At 43.5% G+C, this 23,891-nt stretch overlaps 1 protein-coding gene across 1 annotated transcript in view; it reads left to right on the top strand.

Annotated features, from left to right (window-relative positions):
• Positions 1–23,891, top strand: part of MYO9B (myosin IXB) — a 1,188,949-nt gene that overhangs the window by 111,181 nt on the left and 1,053,877 nt on the right. The window contains exon 6 of the mRNA XM_044054768.1: positions 19,677–19,766. Coding sequence (XP_043910703.1) covers positions 19,677–19,766 — 90 coding nt within the window. The remainder of the gene's footprint in view (positions 1–19,676; positions 19,767–23,891) is intronic.

Genomic DNA, 23,891 nt, shown 5'->3' with positions numbered 1-23,891 from the left:
AATAAAATATGTATTTAAATCAATAATCAATTAATCATACAAATATTTGGAACAACTAAATGAAACAGCTATCTCATAAGAGCTTTAAGTTTTAAAAGACATTTAATAGAACAGGTCTCATTGAGGCCTGGAAATACATAAGCATTAGTTTTAAGTTGCCATAGCAACTCTTGTTCAAGTATCAAATTCCAAGGACCCCCTCTTGGATTTTTATTAATTTTTTGAACCACAGTAAATAGGAATTTGTGGTTTTTATTCTCTATAATGTGCTTGGCAAGAGCGTTAGTGATAGTTTTCTTAGAAATGGCGTATAAATGTTCATAAATACGCTGTTTAAGTTGGCGTTCAGTTTTACCAAAATAATAAGCATAACATGTTTGGCAAACCGCCAAATAAACAACACCTTCAGTCTGACAATTATATTTGTTGTTAATAAAATATTTTACCCCTCTAATTTGAAATGTGGAACCTGTTTGAATATATTTGCAATAATTGCAATGCCCACATTTATACATGCCTTTATTAGGCTTGTATTGTTGAGGAGAACGTTCTAATAATGTCTTTAAAGAAGGTGTTTTTTTAAAAACAACAAGCGGCTTCATACCTAGGACTTCACGGCATTGTGAGTCCTGTAAAATCAAATCCCAGTTAATATTTAAGATGTTCCTAAACTCTAACATGAGTTCATTATATTGGGTTGACAAGCTAGATCTATAGTTAATAGAACTACGAGGCACCAAGTTATTACTAGTATTAACAGATGTATCGTCTAAATTGAAAGACAGCAAATCAATATTGCTTTTCAATAATAAGGGTGCTAGAGATCCATTTTTTCTCTTCCATTCAACCTCTTTCATCAAGTTGTTGAATAATTTACAGGGATAACCTCTGTTTAAAAACATTTGTTTAAGAAAAAGACATTCTTTGTCAAATAAATAATCCTCAGAACACATACGTGAGGCATGGACCAATTGGCCTTTAACAATGCCTCTTTTTTGGAAATGAGGATGATTACTAGAAAAATGTAAAAAAGAATTACTATACAGAGGTTTCCTATAAATACTAGTAACAAAGCGTTCTCGAAGTACATCTTTACAGATAAGGATGTTCAAAAAATTAATGGATACTTCGTCTGATGCAAAAGTGAATTTTAAAAAGGATGTAAAAGTATTCATTGCATTCATTAACACTTTTGTCTGTTCATCATTGCCATTGATAATCATAAAAATGTCGTCTTGGTACCTTGTGTACCATACAATCACTTGTTGAAATAAAACATGTTTGAACAAAAAAGAGCGTTCCCAGAACGCCATGACAGAGTTAGCAAAGGTGCCCCCACATGGGGAGCCCATGGCAACACCTGTTTGTTGCAAATAGATTTTGTCCTTAAACATAAAGTAATTATTACTCAACACCAAATCTAATAAACTAATAAGCAAATCGATATCTTTACCAGGATAACGTTTAAGTAAGAGAAATTCTCTAACCCAATCGAGACCTATGTCTTGTGGGATGACTGTATACAGATTACAAACATCGGCTGTAAGAAATTTGTAATTACTATCAAAAGAGATAGTGTTCAAGTTCTTTAACACATGCCACGAATCAACTCATATCTGGGGCTCAGTTTTCAGAATTTCCTTTAGTTTGTTATCAACCCATTTTGCACATGCATAGGTGATTGATTGCCTGCCGTCAATTATGGGTCTAAAAGTTAAATTACTAATTCCCTTATGTAACTTGGGAACACCAAACATAACTGGTATAAGGGGTGCTGGCATACTTAAGTAATGATATAGGTCCAAGGAAATGCTTCCTTCAATGAATAAATCACTCAAAGCATTCTTGATTTTCTGATATGCTTGGTTGAGCTCATTTTTGGAAATCATTTTGTAGTTGTCCAATGACAACATTAACTTGATCCTACTATCATAATCCTCTTCATACATGAGAACCCCCCCCCCCCACCCTTATCTGGTTTCATGACCCGTATTTGATAACTCTTAACCAACTGGATCATATTCATTACTGTGGTGCTCTTTTCACTACTAGAAAGGGATTGATTATATAAACCCCTCAAGTGAATTTCAGATATTTTTTCAAAAACAGCTAAGTGGTTGTTGAGGGGTGGGTTGTATGTGCTAGGTATGCGCTCATCGTTTAAAATATTGTTACACCCTTTAAACAATACATTAAGGTTTAACTTGCGCGTGTAAAGCTTTAAATCGCATAGTACCCGCCCTATGTTCAAATTATTAGGTAGTGCGAAATTAAAACCTTTGGCCAACAAATCTATAAATCCTATAACAGGTACAAAAGAAGTATAGTTATAAACTTTAAAATCTTTACTGCTATTGTGTACAACAATTGGCGTACTATTCAAATAGTCCATTTTTACTTCTTGCGTTGATTGTAAACTTTCCTGTTCTGGACTTTTTTGTTCCAGTTGGCGTTCGTTTTCCTGCGATTGCGATGTTGCTGTTGAAAACCCGAAAAAGACAGATCCGGATTATTCGTGTCTTTTCTTTGATTATGAATCCTTTCGCTTCGTCGAACCTCAGATGGTGTGTTCCCATTGAATTGCTGCTGCTCTTCTAATAGCTGAGGAAGCTGATCCAAGTCAACGTCAGATGCCGAATCGGCGTCATTGTTGTCGATTACATCATTACGTGGCCTGCCTTGAGGCAAGGAAACTGTTATATTCAAAGGGGGTGGGTCAGGAAATGACATTTGCTTATCATATGCTAATTTGTCCCTAGCGAACTTACGCTTCTTCATCTCGTTGATTTTGTTTAATAAAGAATTAATACTGATAAACATCCTTCCATAATCGTATTCATAACGGTGAAAGTTATTGTCATCTTTAATTTCTTTCTCAAGAACTTCCAGTTGTAATTTGAGATCTAACATTTGTGTGTTATAAACACCAATAAGAAGTTCCAAGAAGTTAAGCCCTTGTTTGTTAAAAAATTGAATCAATTGTTTATGAAAGGGAGAATCCTTAATAACACCTGATGGATACTTCCATTGCCTCAACCCTTTGGGTACAATGCTGTGCTTAATACATTCACGAAAATATGAAATTTCAGCTTGTAATTTTTTATATTTCAACAAAGCCACGTCAAATTGTTTTAACCTAGAAGCAATGTTAGTATTGATATTATGACTTTCTTGATCAGCCATGTCCAAACCATTTTGAAACATGTTATCAGATGCATTAATAAATTCATGTAACAAAGGAAGTCCGTTGTTAAATAAATGCGTATTACCATTGCACAAGTTGTCAGTGCTGTTGTTCCGAGCAGTTCGTGATAATGGTAAAGTGTTTCCATTACCCAAAGTAGAACCTTGCCTAATAGGCTGCGCAGGAGGGATGCTGTCCATTGAATTAGGAACTGAACCCAGTTGCTCCAAACTGTTTTCGCCTTGTATGGACATAGGGGCACTAGGAATTTAGGAATTTGTTGAGACAACCCCTATCCTCTGGCGAACCACAGGCGTTGAGCCGTGAAACCGGCTGTTGAATTGTACAGCCAGGTCATCAACTCGTTGAGTAAGATGCTGGATAAGGGCGGTTAAATTACCAACCGAATCCATATCGTTGCTAACAGCCCTTCCAGAATCGGCGTTGGACTGTCTATTAAGAAGCGATCTCGGCTTGACTTACAAAGCCATGTCTGACCCAGCCCTGTTAGAAATGTTACACCTAAAGAAATCCCAATCCCTCCACACCACACTCTCCAGGGACCTCAACCTCATTACCACAATCAACAGAACATGCTGGAGGGACAAGTTCATAACCCTGAGACTGCCCATGCTCTGGAATACACTTCCCATACATGTCAAGCAGAGCACCTCACTGGCCCTTTTCAAGAGAAATTTTGATGAGTGGATGGGAAATAGAAAGTTCATCCTGGGGATCACTCATGTGGCTCTGCTTAATAGAGGCACCGGGAACTAATGGTGGCATGATGCCAGGGCACTTCTATCGACTAGGCTTGTAAAGGCTCCAGGGCCGTTGCCCTAGTGCACACCAAGAAAAGCTCTTTTGTTGAAAACATTCTACACAGCATGTACTATAGAAAGCTTTTTTTTTTTTTTTTTTTTGTAGGGTGCAAGCACCCCCCCATATTATATTATAACTCCATGGTCACATGCTTGTGGAGTAAAGAAAAAAAAAGTGAATCAGTGCTGGTTCACAAACCTCTACAGATTTTAGGGGTACAGTATGCTAATGGGCATTGCCAGTTCACAAAAATTATTTTAAATTGCATCTGTAACAACTCCCATGATAAAGAACAACAAAATAATTTATACACTTTTACAGTTTTTAAAAATATTTCTTCACTTATTTTTGTACAACCATTTGTGGTCTGGCCAAACCTATCTTTGACAAAATGAGAGGGACAAGTGTCTGTACGTATGTCTGTATATGTGTTTATATATATATATATATATATATATATATATATATATATATATATATGGATCTACCTGACTTGGTCGACAGTTCATATCATCGACAGTTTATTTGGTCGACAGTTCATTTGATCGACAAGCATTTGCCCCCTTTCCCAATGTTGTGCGACCCTGGAGTTGATATATATATAGTTAGGGGGGTGTGGGGGGCACAGCCCCCCCACCTAAAATGCTTGTCGATCAAATGAACTGTCGACCAAATAAACTGTCGATCATATGAACTGTTGACCAAGTCAGGTAGATCCATATATATATAGATATAGATATATATTTATATATATATATGTGTGTGTGTGTGTGTGTATCTGTTTGAATGCTTATCAGAGCAAACATAGAACAATCATTTTAGATTGTTTCTGTTGATCATTTTACATTAAAAGTAAATATTTTCTTTATCTCCCTACAACCCCTTGCTAATTATGTATACCAACTCCAAGATCACACAGCAGTGGGATAAGGGCAGATTTCCTGATACTGCTGCACCATGAAATCATACAAAAGACTGCTGGCAAGCAGAAGGAAAGAACTTCTGCTTACATGAGGATTTGCTCTTATTTACAGGTTCAAAAAGCAATTGCTCATATGAGCATTCACTGTTTTGACCTGCAGCTATACAGACACACAGGCACACAAATTTATGTATTTATAAAATGAACACTGAGAACTAACAAAATTATTAGTTAACTATGCATTTGATGTGTACCATGTATGTGAGGAAGATGTTGCTGATCACTTAGACTTTGCATTCGGTCGCAGATCCCTTCTCCTTTGCAGTCTTAAAGATGTCACTGCTAATGTCAGATGGAGTATGGGCAGCTAATTGAGGACCACAGCTCCAGCTGGGCCCTTGATAATCTCTGCAAAGGCTGCTAGCACTTTAGTGGCTTACAGCACTCTAAATATGGCTAAATAAGTGGCCCATAATAGCATCCTTATCCAAAGCAGCAATAGCTGTGTTGCTCTGTATGGGAGGTGCACAGAATAAAGCACTTCGCTTGTTTTCTATTTCTTATACCATGTTCTGCTTGATTTGTGGGATGGCAAGAAAAGAAAAACCTGCAAGTATTAAATGGTAAGTGGATTTTCACAGTACAGAAGAGAAACAACTTCAGTAATATTGAAGTAATTTTTTTTAGTCCTGTTCTGCAGTTTGTATGAAACAAAATTAAAATAAATTACTGTGCAGACATATTTTTATTTTATTAACATTCATGCATCAGTGATGTATATAGCTAAAAAGGTAGCTACAGTTGCTGGGTATTAGTTTGTAGATGAAAAAAGCTGCCGAGTTCTAATTATTATTTGATTACTTTGCCTTTGATGTAGTAATGTGGTCTGTGAAATAGAGATGAACTACATTACTGTGTGCATTACTTTATATCACAATTAGACATCAGAGGTATACACGGTCAATGTAGCTGTAACTGCTTAGTCTGAAGATTGTCTAAGGATGAATTTCACTTCTAACTATTTACTCAGTTTAAACAGTCAATCTGATGTTCTCCATGTCATTCATTACCTTAGGGTCTTGGATCTGACATCAGATCTGAGCCGGCAACATTCATACCGACAGATCCAAAGCTGTAGCTCCTCTCTCTCTATCTCCCATAGTCCCTTGCTGCCCTCTAACCCCCAGATCTCGTTTGCTGCTATTTAGAATGGACACGCTCTTTGGCTTTTGCATCCTTATAAGTGATTAATTTGTTTCTTTGGCTTTACCTTGGCTAGTTTAGTGGGTTTAACTTCCTTTAGGTTGTGTAGCTTTTTGAGTAGTAGTTTCCTTCTCTCCCTTAGTTTTAGCTAGTTTAAATCATTTGTTGGTGGTCATTGGGTTTTTAGTGCCCCTTTTTCCTTAATCGTTAGCTGTTGTAGTTTAGTGTTTTTTCTGTAGTTGCAATGTGTTTTTCTCTGTAGTATGTCTGGAAAGCCCTCTGGCTTTATAGGTTCATAGGTAGGTACTAAGCTATCGGCCCTGGGGCCTATACAAGTCTAGCCAAAAAGGTACGCTGGCTTTTGCCACCCAAGAAAATTATTTTCCTGTGCACTGTCGTGCAGAGCCACAGAGGTGATCCCTGAGGTGAATTTCCTATTTCCCATCCAATCATCAAGATTTTTCTTGAAAAGTGCTAATGAGCTTTGTTTGATATAGACAGGTAGTTTATTCCAGAGTATGAGAAATCTCTGTGACAGGAATCTATCCCTCCGGCATGTTCTGTTTAATGTGGTGACAAGGTTTAGGTCCTTAGAGCATGTAGCTCAAAGGAATTGGGATTTCTTTAAGTGGAGCATGTCCAACAGGTCTGGGTTTGACATAGCTTTGTATGTTAGGCAGAGATCACCTCTGAGTAGGTGATATGCTATGGAGTAAAGCTGGAGTTTTTTGAGATGGTCTGCATAAGGGCATCTGTTTGTGGTAGGTATTCTTCTTTGTGAGGTATTTCTCTGGCCTTTGCAGTTGTAGATTGTGAGGTTCATACCATAAGGGGCATTGTACTCTATAATGGGTCTAATGAGTGATGAGTAGAGGGGAACAATGACCTCTTTTTTTCTAGATGAGAAACCTTTTGTGATGTGGTGTGCCACATAGGATTTCCTGACTACTGTGGCAATGTGATTATCAAAGGAGACACTTCCGTCCACCTGTGTCCCAAGGTCTCTTATCACACTTTCGGTGTTAAGTATACTACCGCCTATGTTGTAGTTCATGGGTACAGAGTTTTTACCAAAGGGGATGACCATGCATTTTTTGGCATTGAGCTTGAGGCCATGGTTTGACACCAGGCATCTGTCTCAGTGAGGCCCTTTTGTGGAATGTCCACATCGTTAGGAGTTTCGATTATGACTCCAAGTTTGCAGTCATCTGTGAACTTAGTTAGCCAAAGACCTTCTGTGTTGGCCTGTACATCAGAGAAGTAGATACCAAACAGGAGAGGACCCAGGACTGAACCCTGTGGTACTCCACTTGTCACTGGTCTGAAGTCGGATTTGGAGTCTGCTACTTTCACAGTGTGGGTTCTGTCAGTGAGCCAGTTGGCAACCCATCTTGTGACAAGGATTTATACCTAGTTTAGTGAGTTTATCTATAATTCCAGAGTGGGGGATGGTGTCAAAAGCCTTGGCAAGATCTAGATAGGCTGTGTGAACCACCTTACCCTTGTCTGCGGCTTTGGTGACTGCTTCAAAGAAGTCTATCAGGTTTAGGAGACATGATCTGTCTTTTACAAACCCAAACTGGGTGGGATCAAGAGTTTGGAGATTACCAATGTCTTTATTTATAAGTTCCATGATGATACGTTCCATGGCCTTGCAGACCAGGCTCGTCAGGCTAATGGGGCGGTAGTTCCTGGGGTCTGTGGTGGTTCCCCCCCTTGTGGAGTGGGATAACCGTTGCTGTGCGCCATTCAGCAGGCACAAAGTCTAAGGTGAGGCTATGATTGAACATGGTACTTAGGTGGGGTGCCAGTTTGTTCTGTAGTTCTTGTAGAACGCAGCCTGGGATGTTGTCTGGTCCCATGGATGCTGTGTTCTAGGCTTTGGAGAGTGTGGTTTTTATCTGTGCAGCCATGATTACAGGAACTTTGCATGCTCCTCATATGGTTGGAAGTTGCCTAATTCCAACTTGCACAAGGAGTGCTTATATTGTTAAGGGGCTTCGCAGCTGTAGGCTGAATGCGGCGTCTGTGCGGCATTCAAACCCAGGGCCCTGGCAGAGCACCGCAATAAACTTCTCTCAAAAGGTATGGCTCGGGGGACCTTTCCTTTCCCCTTTAAAGGCTTCCTCTTCGGGTCTTAAGAGGAAAGCCCCTTGCTAGTCTTCAGTGTCTTCCAAAAAACAAACAGTGCCTGTTGGATCCCAGATCTGCTTTCAGCCCAGACCATCTCAGATGTGAGGTATTCAGATCCAGGATCTGTTGAGTCTTCTTCCAAATCCAAGGTCTGTTTTGATCAGAGGCCCTTCGATCTGGCCAAGGTCAGACCAGCTTTGGATCCAGTCAGCTCGTTGGATCAGTGTGCTACTTCAGCTTGACCATCAGATCTGACAGTCTTGTCAGATCTAATAATAATTATTGAAGGGAGACAGCTTCACCTTCTACCTTCAGACATTTGTTCCAGTTGGCTCCTAGGCCTCGGACCCAAACACAAACATAAGTCCTTAAGCTCTCTGGCTAAGTCGACTCACTTCTCTTCATCCAAATCGTCTAGGGGTCTTTTGCCTTCCAACATGGACAGGATGAAGAGGAGCTTCCTCAAAGCCCAAATAGAGTTGGGGCTTTTGGCTTCCCCAGCCCATTCAGCCAGGAGGACTTTGTCCTTTCCAGTTAGCCGTTCTCTTCCACCCCCCAGGGTCTTTGGAACTTCAGGACCTGGACACCAGCAGGCAGTTTTCATCTAGGCAGAGTGTTCCACTTCTCTTTACCCCTTCAGAGTCCCTGTCCTGCACTTTTCCATCACCCTTATACCAGAGTGAGCTCTGTGCCGAAGTGGTCGGTGCTGGCTCCATGGGGCTAGGATCGGGTCTGGTCTTTTTGGACTGGTCTCTCCCTTTTGGGAGCCTTGGCCCTCTACCTCATCCACGGGTAGGGGTGCTGCATTGGGGCTTGTTCCTCCTCTCCGGGGGACATCGCCCTCTGAGATTGGGGACAGGACCGCTTGCAGCCCCTCTGCCTTTGGGGGTGGTAGTGGGGACCTTCTCCAGGACCAGAGTTTCTTCACCCGCCACTCCGGGTCCATCGTTGCCTCTCTCTTTTATTTGGGTGCTGAGACCTCCCATCCTGTTCAGGGTCAGCCCTCCCATTTGAGCCTTCAGGGGGTTTCTTCTGCATCTCTAGGGATCCCTGAATCTTCCGAGTCCTCTCCAAAGCCCCCCACGGAGGAGGTACCTCATAAGAGAAAGTGCAAGAGGAGGCACTTGGACTCCTCTTCAGAGTTTGTCACTGAAGACATGGACCTCGATGAAGGAGATGGGTCCCCCAGATTTCCACCAGATGATGTCTTCTTTGGGGCCATCCTTGAGATCCTGAAGTAGAAGGGTGGATGGTCTCCCCAACCCCCGTGTTCAGAGGAGTCAGTGTTTCTGAAGGCTTTCAGGATGGGCCCATCTGCTCCTTGGGTGTCACCCTAGTGACAAGTTATTAGATCTTATTTCCAGCAAGGCTTTGAAGGAGCCAGACACTGTGTGGAGCCAGTTCCCAAATGAGCAGATAAATTCCTCAGCCCTCCTGTGGACTGCCCCTTCCGGAGCAAGGGATGTCCAGTTGATACCATCGTGGTTGCTGGTGCCACTAGGAAGGAGTTGGCAGAGCAGAGCTCCACGGTCCATCCTTTTAACTGGGAGTTCTGGGCAATAGACTGTCATGAGAAGGGTTTGTATGCCTCGTCTACCATTGGACTGAGGGCAGTTAATTAATTGGCAGATTTTACCCACCTCCAAAGGGACTTTGTCAAAGAACTCTCCACTTCCACTGCCAGCAGAGGACTTCAAATAGGTGTCTCCCAAGCGTTCTGCTGTGATGTCCCTTGCCATTTCCTTGATGAGGCTAGTTTCAAATGTGGCAGCAGGTACCGGCATAGCCATAAGGCGACATGCTTGGTTACATTTATGCAGGTTTGCGGAACCCTTCAGAGCATCTTTTGTCAACGCCCCCTTTGATGGCTCCACCATCTTTGGACCTTCTGTGAAGGACACTTTGACCCATACTGAACGGGAAGGGAAAACTTTGTATGCTGTCGATCTAGCTTTCTACTCCTCAGAGGTCCTTCTCCAAGACCAGCGATGAACTAAGAAGATGTAGTACTGGAAGGCAGTCTCCCTTCCAGGACAGTCCTGATCATTCCTCTTCCAGAGTTAGGAGCAGAGGTTTCAATGGCCGATGCTGTCGTAGAGGCTGGGGGAAGGGTACCATGGAGGCAGTTGGGGGTTGCATTTCCCTTCTCCCACTACCCTTTGGTCACACATTACCTCCGATCAGTGGGTATTAAATATAATTTCCAGGGGTTATTTCATTCCCTTTTCGAAATCCCCTCCTATACAAAGGTACCCCGACGTTCCACCCCCATCAGAGGGAGTTGGCCTTCAGGGAAGTTCAACAGCTTTTCCAAAAAAGAGCCATCCAAGGGGTCCCAGCAGGGCAAAGAGGATCCAGAACTTACTTGTGACTGGGGACCTGCTTCCTATTTTGTGGCTCAGCAAGCTCAATCTGTCAAAAAGTCCAAGTTCCAGATGGTCACTGTTCAGTCCATTCTGCTTCTCTTATGCATCGAGGCATCGACTGCCACAAGCAATCCATTATGTTCTCTTTTCCAGTCAGTTGAGGAATACTGTCAGTCCTTCAAAATCAAATCTGGTAACCAGGCAACAGTTGGAGTTCATAGTCCAGCTAGACTCCATCTCAGAGGTTGTAGCACTGCTCTACACAGAGTTCAGTTGCTCAGGGAGCAGGTCATGCAAATCTTAGACCTTTCACATCCTCTGGTTCACTCGATTCTTCAAACCCTAGGATTCATGGTCACGGCCATTCAGCGTGTTACCCTAGCAAGGTATCTTATGCAGGTTTTACAGTGGACTCTGGTGGTTTAATGGTCTGTTTTGTCGCTTCCCATGTCCATAAAATTGACACCTGTGTACAGACGACACCTTCTTTGATGGCTTCAATCTCAGGATGATCTCCTAGGCAGGCCCTTTACTCCTCCTCCGCCCAAGGCCATGTTGACCATGGATGCTTCCCTGTTAGGGTGGATGGGCATTTCCAGGGGGAGAACTGTCCAAGGCATGTGGTCTCCCATAGAGATCAGGTTACAGATAAACAGCCTGGAGATGAGAGCAGGTCTACTAACATTTCAAGCCTTTAAGGACTGCCTTCCTCTGGGGACGATTGCAGTTCAGATGGACAGCATGGCAGTGGCCTGGTATGTCAGCAAGCAGGGGGGGAACAGGATCTTACCTGTTGTGCAGGGAGGCCATGAGAGTGTGGGAATGGGTGATGTCCTCTTGGCGCTTTATTTTTGCAGTGCATGTACCTGGAGAATGTAGCATGTTGGCTGACAAACTCCTCAGATCCATGTTGAGACCTCACAACTGGTCCCTCAGTCCCGTGGTGGTGAAGCAGATTTTTGACCATTGGGGTCAGCCATGCTGCGACCTCTTTGCCTCCCCAACCAACCACAAGTACAGCATGTACTTTGTCGTGATCCCCTCTCCCAGGGAGTTGCCGAGGGATGCTCTACACCTCTGGGTCATCTTTACTCTTATCCTCCTATCCCTCTAATTCCCAAGGTTTTGCAGAAAGTGCAACACCTGAGGGCATCGCTGATTCTCATATCCCTTTCTGGCCTCGTCAACCGTGGTTCCCCTTTATCAGGTCTCATCTGAAGCATCTTCCCTGGGTATTGGATCCCTCTTCCGGATCTATTCTTCCATCCCTCGGGATTCCTCTTCCAAATCTTCGGACCCTTCATCTAACCGCATGGTTTTTCCAATTCTGGTCATCTTGAAATAGTCTAGGCTGGCGTCCCCTATCAAGCATATTATCTTAGCCTCCCAGAAAGGTTTACAGTAGTAAGTGGAAAAGGTTTTCTATTTGGGCTAAGAGCAAGAATCTGAATCCTTTTTCTGCCTCTGGTTAAATTATCCTTTTATTCTTGTCCACACTTTTCCAAGCAGGAGCAAGTTTCTCTACAATTAAGATTCAGTTGACGTCTATTTCTAATTTTTCATTCTTTTGGCTCCACAGTGCTGTGGCATAGCCTTCTTTGAGGCCTCCCAGGATAAATTGTAGCTGGGGACTCTGACCCTACAGTGATGAGTAATGACATGGATAACATTAGATACAGAGTTATGTACGTAGGATAACGCAGATGCCAAGTTATGCTATGTCATTTATCACATTTCCCTCCTGCCTTACCCCTGTCTTGCTGGATCTTGGAGGAAGTTGGAGAGTTCTAGGTTCAGGGATCTCTTCTCCCCCTTTTTGGGGCCTAGCAGAGCTTGATATGTTAGCAAACTCTAAATGAGGGTTAGAGGCAGCGGGGGATTATGGGAGAGGGAGGAGCTTGAGCCTTGGATCCATCTGTGTGATGCTGCTAGCTCGCATCCATTGTTGCATCCAAGACCCTTTGTTGATGAATAATGACATAGGATAACACCGATGCCAAGTTATGGTAAGTACATAACTCTCTCTAATTTTCCTTTGCAGGACCAGTATGCATTTGTGTGAAATAAGCGAGAGTGCTTTACTGTGGTTACTGTGTGTGAAACAAACATGAACCACATTTTAACAGCAGACATATTTGAGGTGTATAGTCAGTGTGTATGTCTGTAATCTAACTACAGGGGCTGTCTGTAGATGAAAATAACTAACCCATTGTCATGATCAAGTTAGTAAGTTAGATATGTAGGACTGGTGTGTAATTGTGTAAAGCAAGTTGGAATGCTTTACTGTGTTCATTGTTTATCACAGAGACGGATGTACATAGTAGTGTGGCAGTACTTGAGTGTTGACAGTGGTGGATTATAATAGAAGATCTGAAGTAGTTAACTTTATTTTATCTGCAACCTGTGGGTATTTGGATCCATATCTGATCTGAGATGGCAACTTTACAAGCATCTGCTCTGAGCTCCAAACCCCCCTCTTACCCATAACTCACCACCATCTCCTGCCTTCCCTCAGATCTCGTTTGCCACTTCGTGCATCAGCATCGTGGTCTCCATAGCTCTGAGCCTTAGGGTTATTGTAAGTGCTTTTTGGTATAATTTTGTGTGTAGAGTTTTCTCAGTTAGTTCCCCTTCCTCCCCCTAAATGCTTGTTCGTTGGTTTCAAAAAAAAATTTTAGTTTTGTGAGGTAGTTATTGTGTAGGCCCCTCCTTTCCCTATAGTGTGTGCGTGGTCAATAGTGTGTTAGGGTTTGTTAGATGTGGCTGCTTTTGTGTTAAAATGTCTGAACAGCCGAAACCTACTTTCAAAAAATGCACAGTGTGTGGCCATAAGCTTTCACCGACGGATGGTCACACTCTGTGTGTTGTTTGCCTGGGCATAACCCATTTATCCGCCCAGCCAAGTGTGTGTGCTGGATTTAATCCTGGGCCCTGAAAGATGGGAAGGCCAAACTGGTGGCAAAAGTCCTACTCGCATCTTCCACTTTGGACACTTCAGCCTCAGCTTTTGCGACTCCCACCCAACCCCCCTCCCCCCCCAGACTTGCTGAATGGGATGCGAAAGGGAGAGACAAAAGACATAAGTAACCGACAGAGGGGAGAGGCAGAGAGAAGAGAGAAGAAAGGAGATAGGCCCCGTTTAACGGTCTCCAGATCGGGAGTCCTTCCCTAGCCCGCCTTCCAAGGTGGGAGAGAGAAAAGACATAAGGATACAGACAGATGGAGAGGCAGAGAGAAGAAAGGGGGGGAAGGCCCCATTAACAGTCTCCAAATCGGGAGTCCTTCCCTATTCCACCTTCCATGGTATCGAGACCCGTCTCCTCTGCTCCACTCCCCCAGATTCTCCCTGGAGCTGATGGAGCCTTTGGAGCCGAGGCCTTCCTCCTGATCCTCCCAACGACCGGCCAGATCCGAGTCTGTCGCTTCCTCACGCTCAACTTGGAGTCTCTCTGAAATGGATATGGACAGGATGATGAAATTTATTCGGACCCAAATCTAGATGTGAGGCTTGCCAGGCCCCTCTCCCTCTGGAGTAGAGACCTCCATGCCACTCTTTCATCCGATTTCTCCTTCCCCGATCCAGCCTGCGGTTTCGGGGTGTATGGATCAGAGTATCGTCTGAGCTGGGGATTTGGCACTGATGGTTCCTCCATCCTTGACTCTGGTGAATAACTTGAGTTCTTCGGATCTGACCAGTTCGGATCCTAGCAGCTCTCTTGGTCGAGGACGGGACCCGATGGGATGGAGGTGTCTTCGGTTCCGACTTTCTCGGATCCAAGCCATTCCATCAGAGCTCTGGCTACCTTAGTCTTGGCCCTGATCCTCAAGGCTGACCTGGAGAGAGCTTCCTCCTTGGGTGTTAAGGAGGTGCCCTCTCCATCGGCATTTGATGTCGTGGAGAGGGTTCTCTCCCAAGGATCAAGACCCCAGCCCTATTTCCTTGGATTCCACCCAGACTCCCTCGGATTTGATTATGACTACCTTCAGCTTGTCTCAGGGACAGCCCGTGCTAGAGGAGCCCCAGGCAGTACCCCTGGAGGAACTCCCTGCAACTCACGAGCCCTCTTCAGAGAGTCCCACTGAAGAGGTTTCTCATAAGCACATGTGCAAAAGGAGGCACCTAGACTCCCCTGATTCCCTTACAGAAGACACTGATTTAGATGGAGAAGGTTCCCCCAGGTCACCTCCAGAAATCCGTGTTCCTGGAGGCTTTTGGCATGGGCCCATCTATGTCCTGGGTGTCAGCACCGGCTGGATCCCTTAGTGGATCTTATCACCACGCAGGCATGGAAGGAGCCTGACAGCATAGAGCCAATACCTAAATGCCCGGCCAAGATTCTTTCTCCACCCTCAGCCGGACAGGCATGGTATAAGGGATCCCCTGTGGATGCTATGGTGGTTGCATCTGCCACCAGAGGGAACTGGCTCAAGAAAGTTCCTCAGTCCACTCTCCGGACAAAGAGTCCAGGATGGTGGATCGATTTGGGAAGCAAGTATATTCTTAAGCGACATTTTCCATCCAAGTGCTGAACTAGGCACACGTTATACGACTGCAGCAAGACCTAGTCATGGAATTAGCTGAGCCGCCCCTAGAGTCTGTCACAGGAGGACAAGCGTCTGTTCTCCACGAAAATGTTGCCTCCGAAATATGTATCAAATACGTCCATGCGTCTCCTTTTCCATGCTACGAAGGAGCAGCTAGGGCAGCTGGGACCGGCGTAGCTATGCAGTGACACGCTTCACTCAGACTGTGTCAGTTTGAGGTCCCCTTCAAGGAGTCTTTTACGAATGCTCCTTTTGATGTTTCTTTTTTTGTGAAGACCGTACGTGACACCCTTGTCCAGAGTGAAAAAGATGGGAAGACTTTGTCTGCCATTGGAATCTGCTTCTCCAGTCCTCAAAGATCCTTATCCAGGAATCAGAGAGGGCAAAAGAAGATGTGGTTTTGGAAATCGCAGTTTTCACGGGACTCTCAAGATAACTCTTCCCCTAGAGGCAGAGGGGGGACATGATAGATGCCATCCCAGAGCAGAGTGGGTCCGAGGAACTTTGGGTCTAGGGAGCCCTTCTTGGACACACCCGCACAGCAGCCCTGAGGGGTTGCCTGACTGTCCTACTCTGAAGGCAGTCGAGGGAAGGTTATCATTGCACCCAACAGTGTGGGAGTCCATAGTGCAGATTGTTGGGTGCTTCAAATAATCATCCTGTTTGTTGCCCCTCCAATCCAACCAAAGCACCTTCCAGATGTCCCACCTGCTCAAAGGGAGACCACAATGCTAGAGGTTTCCTAGCTGCTTCAAAAATGAGCCATTGAACCCATACCCCTCCGATCAGTTCAGGTCAGGCGTTTACTCCATGTTCTTTTTAGTGCCCATTTTGAACCTGTCAACCTTAAACCTGGCTGTCGCCAAACAAATTCCGGATGGTCACCCTGCAGTCCATTCTACCTTATCGTCGAGAATGCGACTGGATGTGCTCGATAGATCTCCAGGACGCTTGCTACCACATCAAGATTCACAGAAGCTCCAGGAGATTCCTTTGCTTCCGGCTGGGAGCCAGTCATTTTCGGTTTAGAGGCCCTACCCTTCAGTCTCACCACAGCTCCCAGGGTGTTTAACAAGGTAATGGCAGTCACAGCGGCTCACCTGAGGCTTCAGGGGATTCAGGTATTCCCCTTACCTAGACGATTGGCTCCTCGCTGCTTCCACCAAGTGTCTTCTTTGCCAAGTCAGAGGCTCCTTTCTTTATCTTGCAGACCTTCTAGGGATTACGATCAATGTTCCCAAGTCCCTCTTGGACCCAGTACAGATCTTGGACTTTATCGGGGCATGGCTGGACACCCTTCAACTGAAAGTCTTTCTAACTCTAGACAGGGTCCAGAGTCTAAGGGCTCATGTATCCGTAATTCTTGGCCCCAGGTTACCAAAGGTGGCCGAAGTTCTCAGAGCCTTGGGCTCTATGGCTGCAGCAATTTCTATCCTCCCCTGTGAGAGCGTCTTCACATGTGTGTTCTACAATGGACTCTAACCATACAGTGGTCTTGGCTAGATCTCCCCATGGAATACCCAATTCAATTCAGCAAAGCCTGCAGAGCGTCACTCCTCTGGTGGGTTCAGTCCCCGGATATTGCAGCGAGACGCCCATTTATTCCACCCACCGCCCAAGCCACAGTGAACGCGGATGCCTCCCAGCTCAGGTGGGGGAGGGGGGGCATTATCTGGGGAAGACGGTCCAAGGTACATGGTCCCAGATCGAGACCAGATTGTACATCAGTGTTCTGGAGATGAGAGCAGTGCTTTTAGCGTTGCAAGCATTCCACACACTGTTCTTCCTCCGGGAACTATTGCAATTCAATCAGACAACATGTCGGTTGTCTGGTACATCAACAAACAGGGAGGAACCAGATCTTAACCTCTGTGTTGCGAGGCTATGAGAGTAAGGGATTGGGTGATTTCTGCCAGTCGGTTTCTGATTGCAACCCACATCCCAGGACGCTTCAGCATTTTAGCGGACAGATTGAGTCGGGCTGTTCTAATGCCATACGAGTTGTCTCTGAAACAGTCGATTATAGAGGAGATCCTCCTTGCATTGGGCCAGCCTTGCTGCGATCTCTTCGCATCTCCTTCCAACGCGAATTGCAGTGAGTTCTTTGCTCTGATTCCCTCACCAGGGGACCCCCCCCCAGAGACGCTCTAGTCCATGCTTGGCCTCCCGGGTTACTGTACGCTTATCCCCCATTACCACTCTTTCCGAAGTTTCTTCAGAAAGCTTGCCGACTAGGGTGCAAGGTGATCTTCATTGCCCCATTCTGGCCTCATAAAGTCTGGTTCCCCTTCCTGTGGCCTCATGTTCTAGCTCCTCCTTGGATTCTAGATCCCTGTCTGGATCTCATTTCTCATCCCTTGGGCACCTGTCCGCCCAACCTTGACAGCCTCAAGCTGACAGCTTGGTTGCTCCAGTTCCCTTGATTGCCCGGACTCCTGGTCTTTTGTCTTCAGTGAAAACTATTTTAGGGCAGCTCATAAGTCTTCCATCAGGAAGATTTACCGCAGTAAATGGAAAAGATTCTCTATTTAGTCTTCGCAGAGAAACCTGGATCCTTTTACAGCCCCTGTTTCTGCAGTGTTGGATTTCTTAGCCAGCATTTTTCAGCAAGGGGCTAGTTCTTCCACTGTGAAAGTGCAACTGGCAGCTATTTCGAATTTCCATGTTGGTGAAAACAGGAATGCCCCGGCCTCTTCTAGACTGTGTAAGGCCTTTTTTTAAAGGCACTTTTCTTTTGCGTCCTCCAATTAAGAACCCTGTTTCTCCTTGGGACCTTACTTTCCAAATTTTCAGAACAAGGGTGAATATAAACTGCATTTTCTAGATGTTCATAGACAACTTTGTTTTTATTTACACAGAACAAACCCTTCCGTAAGTCTGACCAGTTATTTGTGCCTTTTTCTAAGCCCTTTTTGGGTAAAGCCATCTCCAAGGTTTTCTTAGCTAGATGGATTACACTATGTATTTTGCAAATTTACAAAGACAAAGGTTTGTCTCCACCTGGTCCTGTTAAAGCTCATTCTACCAGATCTATGGCGACATCTGCTGCTTTTTGGTCTAGGGTCTCATTGGATGGCATTTGTGCAGCAGCAACCTGGGCAAAGTCACATACCTTCATTTCTCATAAGTTGGATTTGATCTCCAGAGGGAGAGCATCCTTTGGCTCTGTGGTGCTCAGGAGTATCCTTCCATGAGGGCCTTCCAGGAGTTTGAGTAGCTGGTGACTGTCCCACAGGTTGCCGATAAAATGAATTTAACTACTTCAGATAAAGAAGTTATGTACTCACCATGACGTTCCATCTGAGTAGTTATACTTCATTTTTCTGCAACCTTCACAACCTCCTTCCCCGAAACTTCTCATGTGTGGTTTGTTCTAAGTTGAGTTCCGGCAAACTTGATCTGAGGGACGACAGGAGATGGCGGTGAGCTATGGGTAAGGGGGAGGAGTTTGGAGCTTGGAGAAGATGCTTGTAAAGTTGTCGGCTCTGATTTGATATGGATCCGAATACCCACAGGTTGCAGAAAAATGAAGTATAACTACTCGGATGTAATGTTATGGTGAGTACATAACTTCTTTTTTTAGTGATCTTTTGTGTGTGAAATTTTCTGTTTTGTTTAGTAATTGTACACATTTTTTGGAATCAGATTTAAACGATTTAAGACAAACACTCAAGCAAATTTTGCTTTATTATTAAGCAATAATTCTAATTTAGAATGATCAGAAAGGTGAATTTATAAGAATGTGAATTTATGCATGGTCCTAAAAGCATATGTGTTTGCATGGTTTGAAAACCACCCAAGGTACATTTTCTACTTAGTCATGCATTTATATAAATGGAAACAAGCCATATTGATATATATATAGATGTATAATGTTTGCAACTGAAAATCTTTCCTGTCATTGTCAGTTGAACATTACATAGCTCATTCATTTCCTGCCTTCTCTTAAACCTCATTCCTCCTCCAAAACATTATTCTGCATGTATTGTTCTGCAGGCCCAATTTTCATTTTGATCCACCACTGCTCACTGTCAGCCATTTTTTTCATAATGAAATCTGACCTGTAGTAGAAGGTGATAAAGCAAGGAGAATTGTGTTTTTTAACATTAGTTCAGTTCTGGGCATTCATTGAAAATCCATACTTGGCATTCTGAACTCAGATTTTCCATATGCCTTCTGTGGCCGCATTCACCTGAAATGTATTGAGGTAAGATAGTAAGTTTGGGGTGGGAAATGAGGTATAAGCTGGCATAGCTGGTCTGCATTGTACAGTATATGGTACTGGTGGAAACAAACTGTTCCTGATAATGAATTAGTAAATAAGAGTAGAAATCACCTAATGTAAACATGTTTACTAGTAGTGATAGCTGCTCTTATGCCACCAAACAAGTATGGGAACCAGATTTGGTAATTTGTTTTCCACTGTTTTGTTTTCCATCAGCTTTGGTAAACTTTGGTCCAGATTTATTTTCTACTCTGTTTTCTTGCTTTGTTTTAAAAGGTTAAACAGGAGATGCTGGTTGAGGCTTTGACCAAAAGAAAAACTGTGACCGTCACTGAAAAATTGATACTGCCTTACAGTCTTAATGAGGTAAGAAAGCTGGTTTTAGAACTATGAATCTAACTTCTATTAGGCAGTTGCAGATTTGTTCAGTAGCATTTTCCCAAAATAAATGTGACTGTCCTTTGGGCAAAAGTAGTTAGTTTTTGTTGTTTAGTTTGGCTAATGATGCTTTGTCAGTAATTTCTAGAAAGTAAAAAACAATATAACTGTTACCACAAAAAGGCTCAAACACTGTGTCTCAAAAGAACTAATATCCAGTTGCAGAAAATTAAGAGGCACAGTCACGGCTGATGTATCCAGAATAAAAATCTTTACTCCGTGCACAAACACAAGTGCTTTCACCAAATAGAAATCATCAGGTGTAACAATTAGCACACAACAAACACACACCTTTATAATTCATATAAAAGATCACACAATAACACTTAAAGATATAACAAGTAAAAAAATAAAACATTTTTCTTACATTAAATACAAATTTAAGAGCAGAAATGCAACAACTCAAAAAATGCAACCTAAAAATGTATAAACTAGATAGACATATGAATACTAACTACCTCCTTAGAGGTCTTGACTTGAGTTTAGGTTTCAGGGGTATAGACTCATTAAGGCCATAGCGGTAGTTGGTATTCATATGTCTGTCTAGTTTATATATTTTAAGTTGCATTTTTAGAGTTGTTGCATTTTTGCTTTTAAATTTGTATTTAATGATAAGAAAAATGCTTTTTATTTTTTACATGTGAAAAATGTCATGTGATCTTTTATATGAGCTATAAAGGTGTGTTTCTTGTGTGCTAATTGTTACACCTGATGCCTATTTGATGAAAGCGCTTGTGTTTGTGCACTGAGTAAAAATTTTTATTCTGGATACATTAGCCGTGTGTGTGCCTCTTCATTTTCTGCAATTGAATTTCTAGAAAGTGTCAAAGGTTCTAGATGGACTTTAATTTGGCTAAAGATATTGATGTGCTTATCACTGTTGCAGTATTCTTTACAAATGGGGATGTACTGCTGAGGATAGCCAAACATCCGGCCGGCATAACAAACCCTTAATTCCAATCAGGTATGTATGTTTTCATCTGAAGAGTAAAGCACATAAGTGAAGTATGAGTGCCTAACCCTTAGAAATTCTTTGCTACCAGTCCAAACACTACTTTTTGAATTCGGTTTTCAGGGTGTTCATCATGTTGACACAGCAACTGAGCCTTCAATATCTAAGTTCCCTGTTAGGGTCTTTTTCCTTCTGTTTTTCTCTTTTTTTTAGTTGTAATAACCTTTTCCATGTCATACGGGAAGGGAAATATGAGCGTGGGTTGCCGATTTCCCATAAGTGTAGATATGAAAAGTGCCTTTTTTGTCTAGGCACTGCTCATGACCATACTCTGTGTGAGATTTAATGGGGGAGAAGAGTGATAGGCCCAAGGAAGAAGGCAGAGAGGCGAGGAAGCGATCCTCTGACAGCACTCCATCTGTCTTATCTTTGGCTCGGACTACATTAATTTCCAAGGTTTTGGATTGTACCAGTGCCCTGGATCCAACGCTGTTTCTGTCCAAGACCCCAACCTTGTCAGAGCTAAGGTTTTCCCTGACTCAAATCTCTTCTAGGCTGCAGTCATCCTTTATACAGAAGAGGTCTTTACAGAAGACTGGAAGACCACCCTCTGCAACTTCATCATTAAGGTCTGTCAGGTCTACCCGTAGTGTGACAAAGTGATGTGGAAAGAATGATTAAGTTCCTCAGGATGCAAATTCAATTGGGAGTTCTCGCAGCTCCATCTCCTATCAGACCCATGAACTTTGGATCCTCTCATTTACTTACAGGTACTCCTGTCCCAATCTGACCTCTGGGTTTGAGGATGCTGGACCCAAGTTGTTATGGGCTGTCTGTGTCTGATGAAAAGTTGTGGTCATCTTTGACTCCAGCATTGTATCTTGCCAACTGGCACCAATTTCTTCAGAGCTCAGCCAAAGCTTTATTGTGTAGTGTGGGAGTAAGAAATTGACTCCAAAGCTGTAAGAGCTGTCCCTTCCCCTTGGAGCTTCATCATTAGCTAGCTCTGAGCAGAGTCAGGGTGGTGCTTTTGGTCATCTTAGGTGGTCTTGGCTTCTTTATCATCTTCTGCCTTCGAGGCAATGGAGAGACAGCTCTCTCCTAGGCTGGAGAGCGGACATCACTACACCTTCTGGCTCCACCCAGTCTTCAACTGATAGCCCTGCATCCTGAGCCTGCACAGTGGGTCCCCCATTCAGGACACACTATGCCTTCCATTTTCTTTCTGGAACTTCCCCTGTGGTGGCTTCGCTGAAGCATAAGTGTAAAGGGAAACACGTTGACTCCCCCCAGGAGTCTGTAACAGAAGACATGGATTTTAATGAAGGGGAGGGGGTCTCCCATATAACCCCTTGAGGACATCACTTTCAATGAATTCCTCGAGCTTCTCAGACGGAAAGGTTGGTGTTTCAAAGCCTCTTCAGAGGACGAATCAGTTTTGCTTGAGGCTTTTATTTCCAGCTCATCTACTCCATGGTGGCTCCCTGCGTTGAGATGGTGGATTTAGTTTCACCAGGCATGGAAGGAACAAGACATCACAGAATTAATCACTAAAAAAAAATGGAAAAATATCTTGTTGCTCCTAAAGACTGCTGTCACTGGAGCAAAGACCCAGCAGTGGATGCCATGGTAGTAACGGCAGCCACTAAGGAGGAGCTCGCAAAATAAAACTCCGCTATCCATTCCCGTAACAGAGTCCAATGCTTTGGACAGTTTTGACAAGCGAGTTTATGCTTCAGCTACCTTTGTATTAAGGTTGCTGAAGTGTTTGGCACACATGACTAGTTTTCAGAGAGACTTGACAAAGGACTCGACCAAGAAGGCACTGCTACTGCACATGGATTCACAAACCATTAGTTTATTATTTAAATCTCCAGATATTTTCCAAGACAGTTGATTGAGCGCTTTCTTCCCTTTTCAATGATGTAATTCAGTATTTAAGGGGAAATCTTGGAGGGAAAAGATTGATTCTGATGAAATCCCTGCTTTAGAGGGAAGAAAGTGCTCAATCAACTGTTTTGGAAAATATCTGGAGATTTTAATAATAAACGAATGGTTTGTGAATCCATGTGCAGTAGCAGTGCCTTCTTGGTCTAGTGATTTGTGGACCTTTAGCATTGGTTGGCTTTTTTTGCTTAAGACTTGACAAAGGAGCAGTCCAAGTCGGTTTCTGGGTTCATGTCTACAGAATGCAGAAAAACAGTAAATTTGCAGATGGACTCCATTCAGTTCATGTCTAATGTCTTTATGCAACTTGTATCCAATACACTAGAAGTTTTCAGAGCTGGAGAAACAGGGATGGTAATTTTTTAGGAGGCATGCCTGAATGTGTTTGTGCGATTTCATGGAGCCCTTTAAGACTTTTTTTTTTTTTTTTTTTTTATCAATGACCCATTTCATCCCATGTTCAGAGAGACACTTTTCAGGACTAAAAAAGATAAGAACTTTTTGCCGTAGGCATATAGTTTTCTACCCCCCCAAGAGAACTATTTCTAGAAACCAAAAATGGGGTAACAAACTGTGGTTTTGGAGTTTAAGGCTTTTCCCAGGATTCCTGTAGAGACGACCCCCCCCCCCAAGGCAGAGTTGGGTGTTCTAATGGTAGACAACGCATTTATGATTGAAGAGCCCTGCAGAATTGAGGCTTCGATATTCATTCTTCGAGAGTCCTTTTTAGCACTCCTGAGCAGTTGCTGGACTGCAGCACTCTGAAGATATTCAGGGGCCACTTGGCTCTGCACCCAGAAGTTTGGATGTCCATCACCAAAGATGGCTGGGTCCAGAAAATAATCAGAGGTTATTTCATTGTCTTTCTCAATGCACCCTTCCCCTTTACAAAAACTTCCCAGCATATCACCCTGTCAAAGAAAAGCAGCAGCATTAGGGGGGGAAAGCTGCTAGTCAAGTGAGTCATCTAAGATGTCTCAAAAGACCAGCAGGGATTCGGAACTTATTCAGATTTTTTAATGCCAAAAAAGAACAGGGATCCAAAGCCAATTTTAGACCTCAGCTACTTGAATCAATGTCAGACGCATGGTTCTGGATTATCACTTTACAGTGTATACTCCCCCTTCTGAGGAAAGATGACTTATTGTGCTTGA

Source organism: Protopterus annectens, chromosome 13.part0 (genome assembly GCF_019279795.1).
Source record: "Protopterus annectens isolate FY-2018-M chromosome 13.part0, PAN1.0, whole genome shotgun sequence".
Taxonomy (NCBI): domain Eukaryota; kingdom Metazoa; phylum Chordata; order Ceratodontiformes; family Protopteridae; genus Protopterus; species Protopterus annectens.
This window is presented reverse-complemented; position numbering and strand designations above follow the sequence as displayed.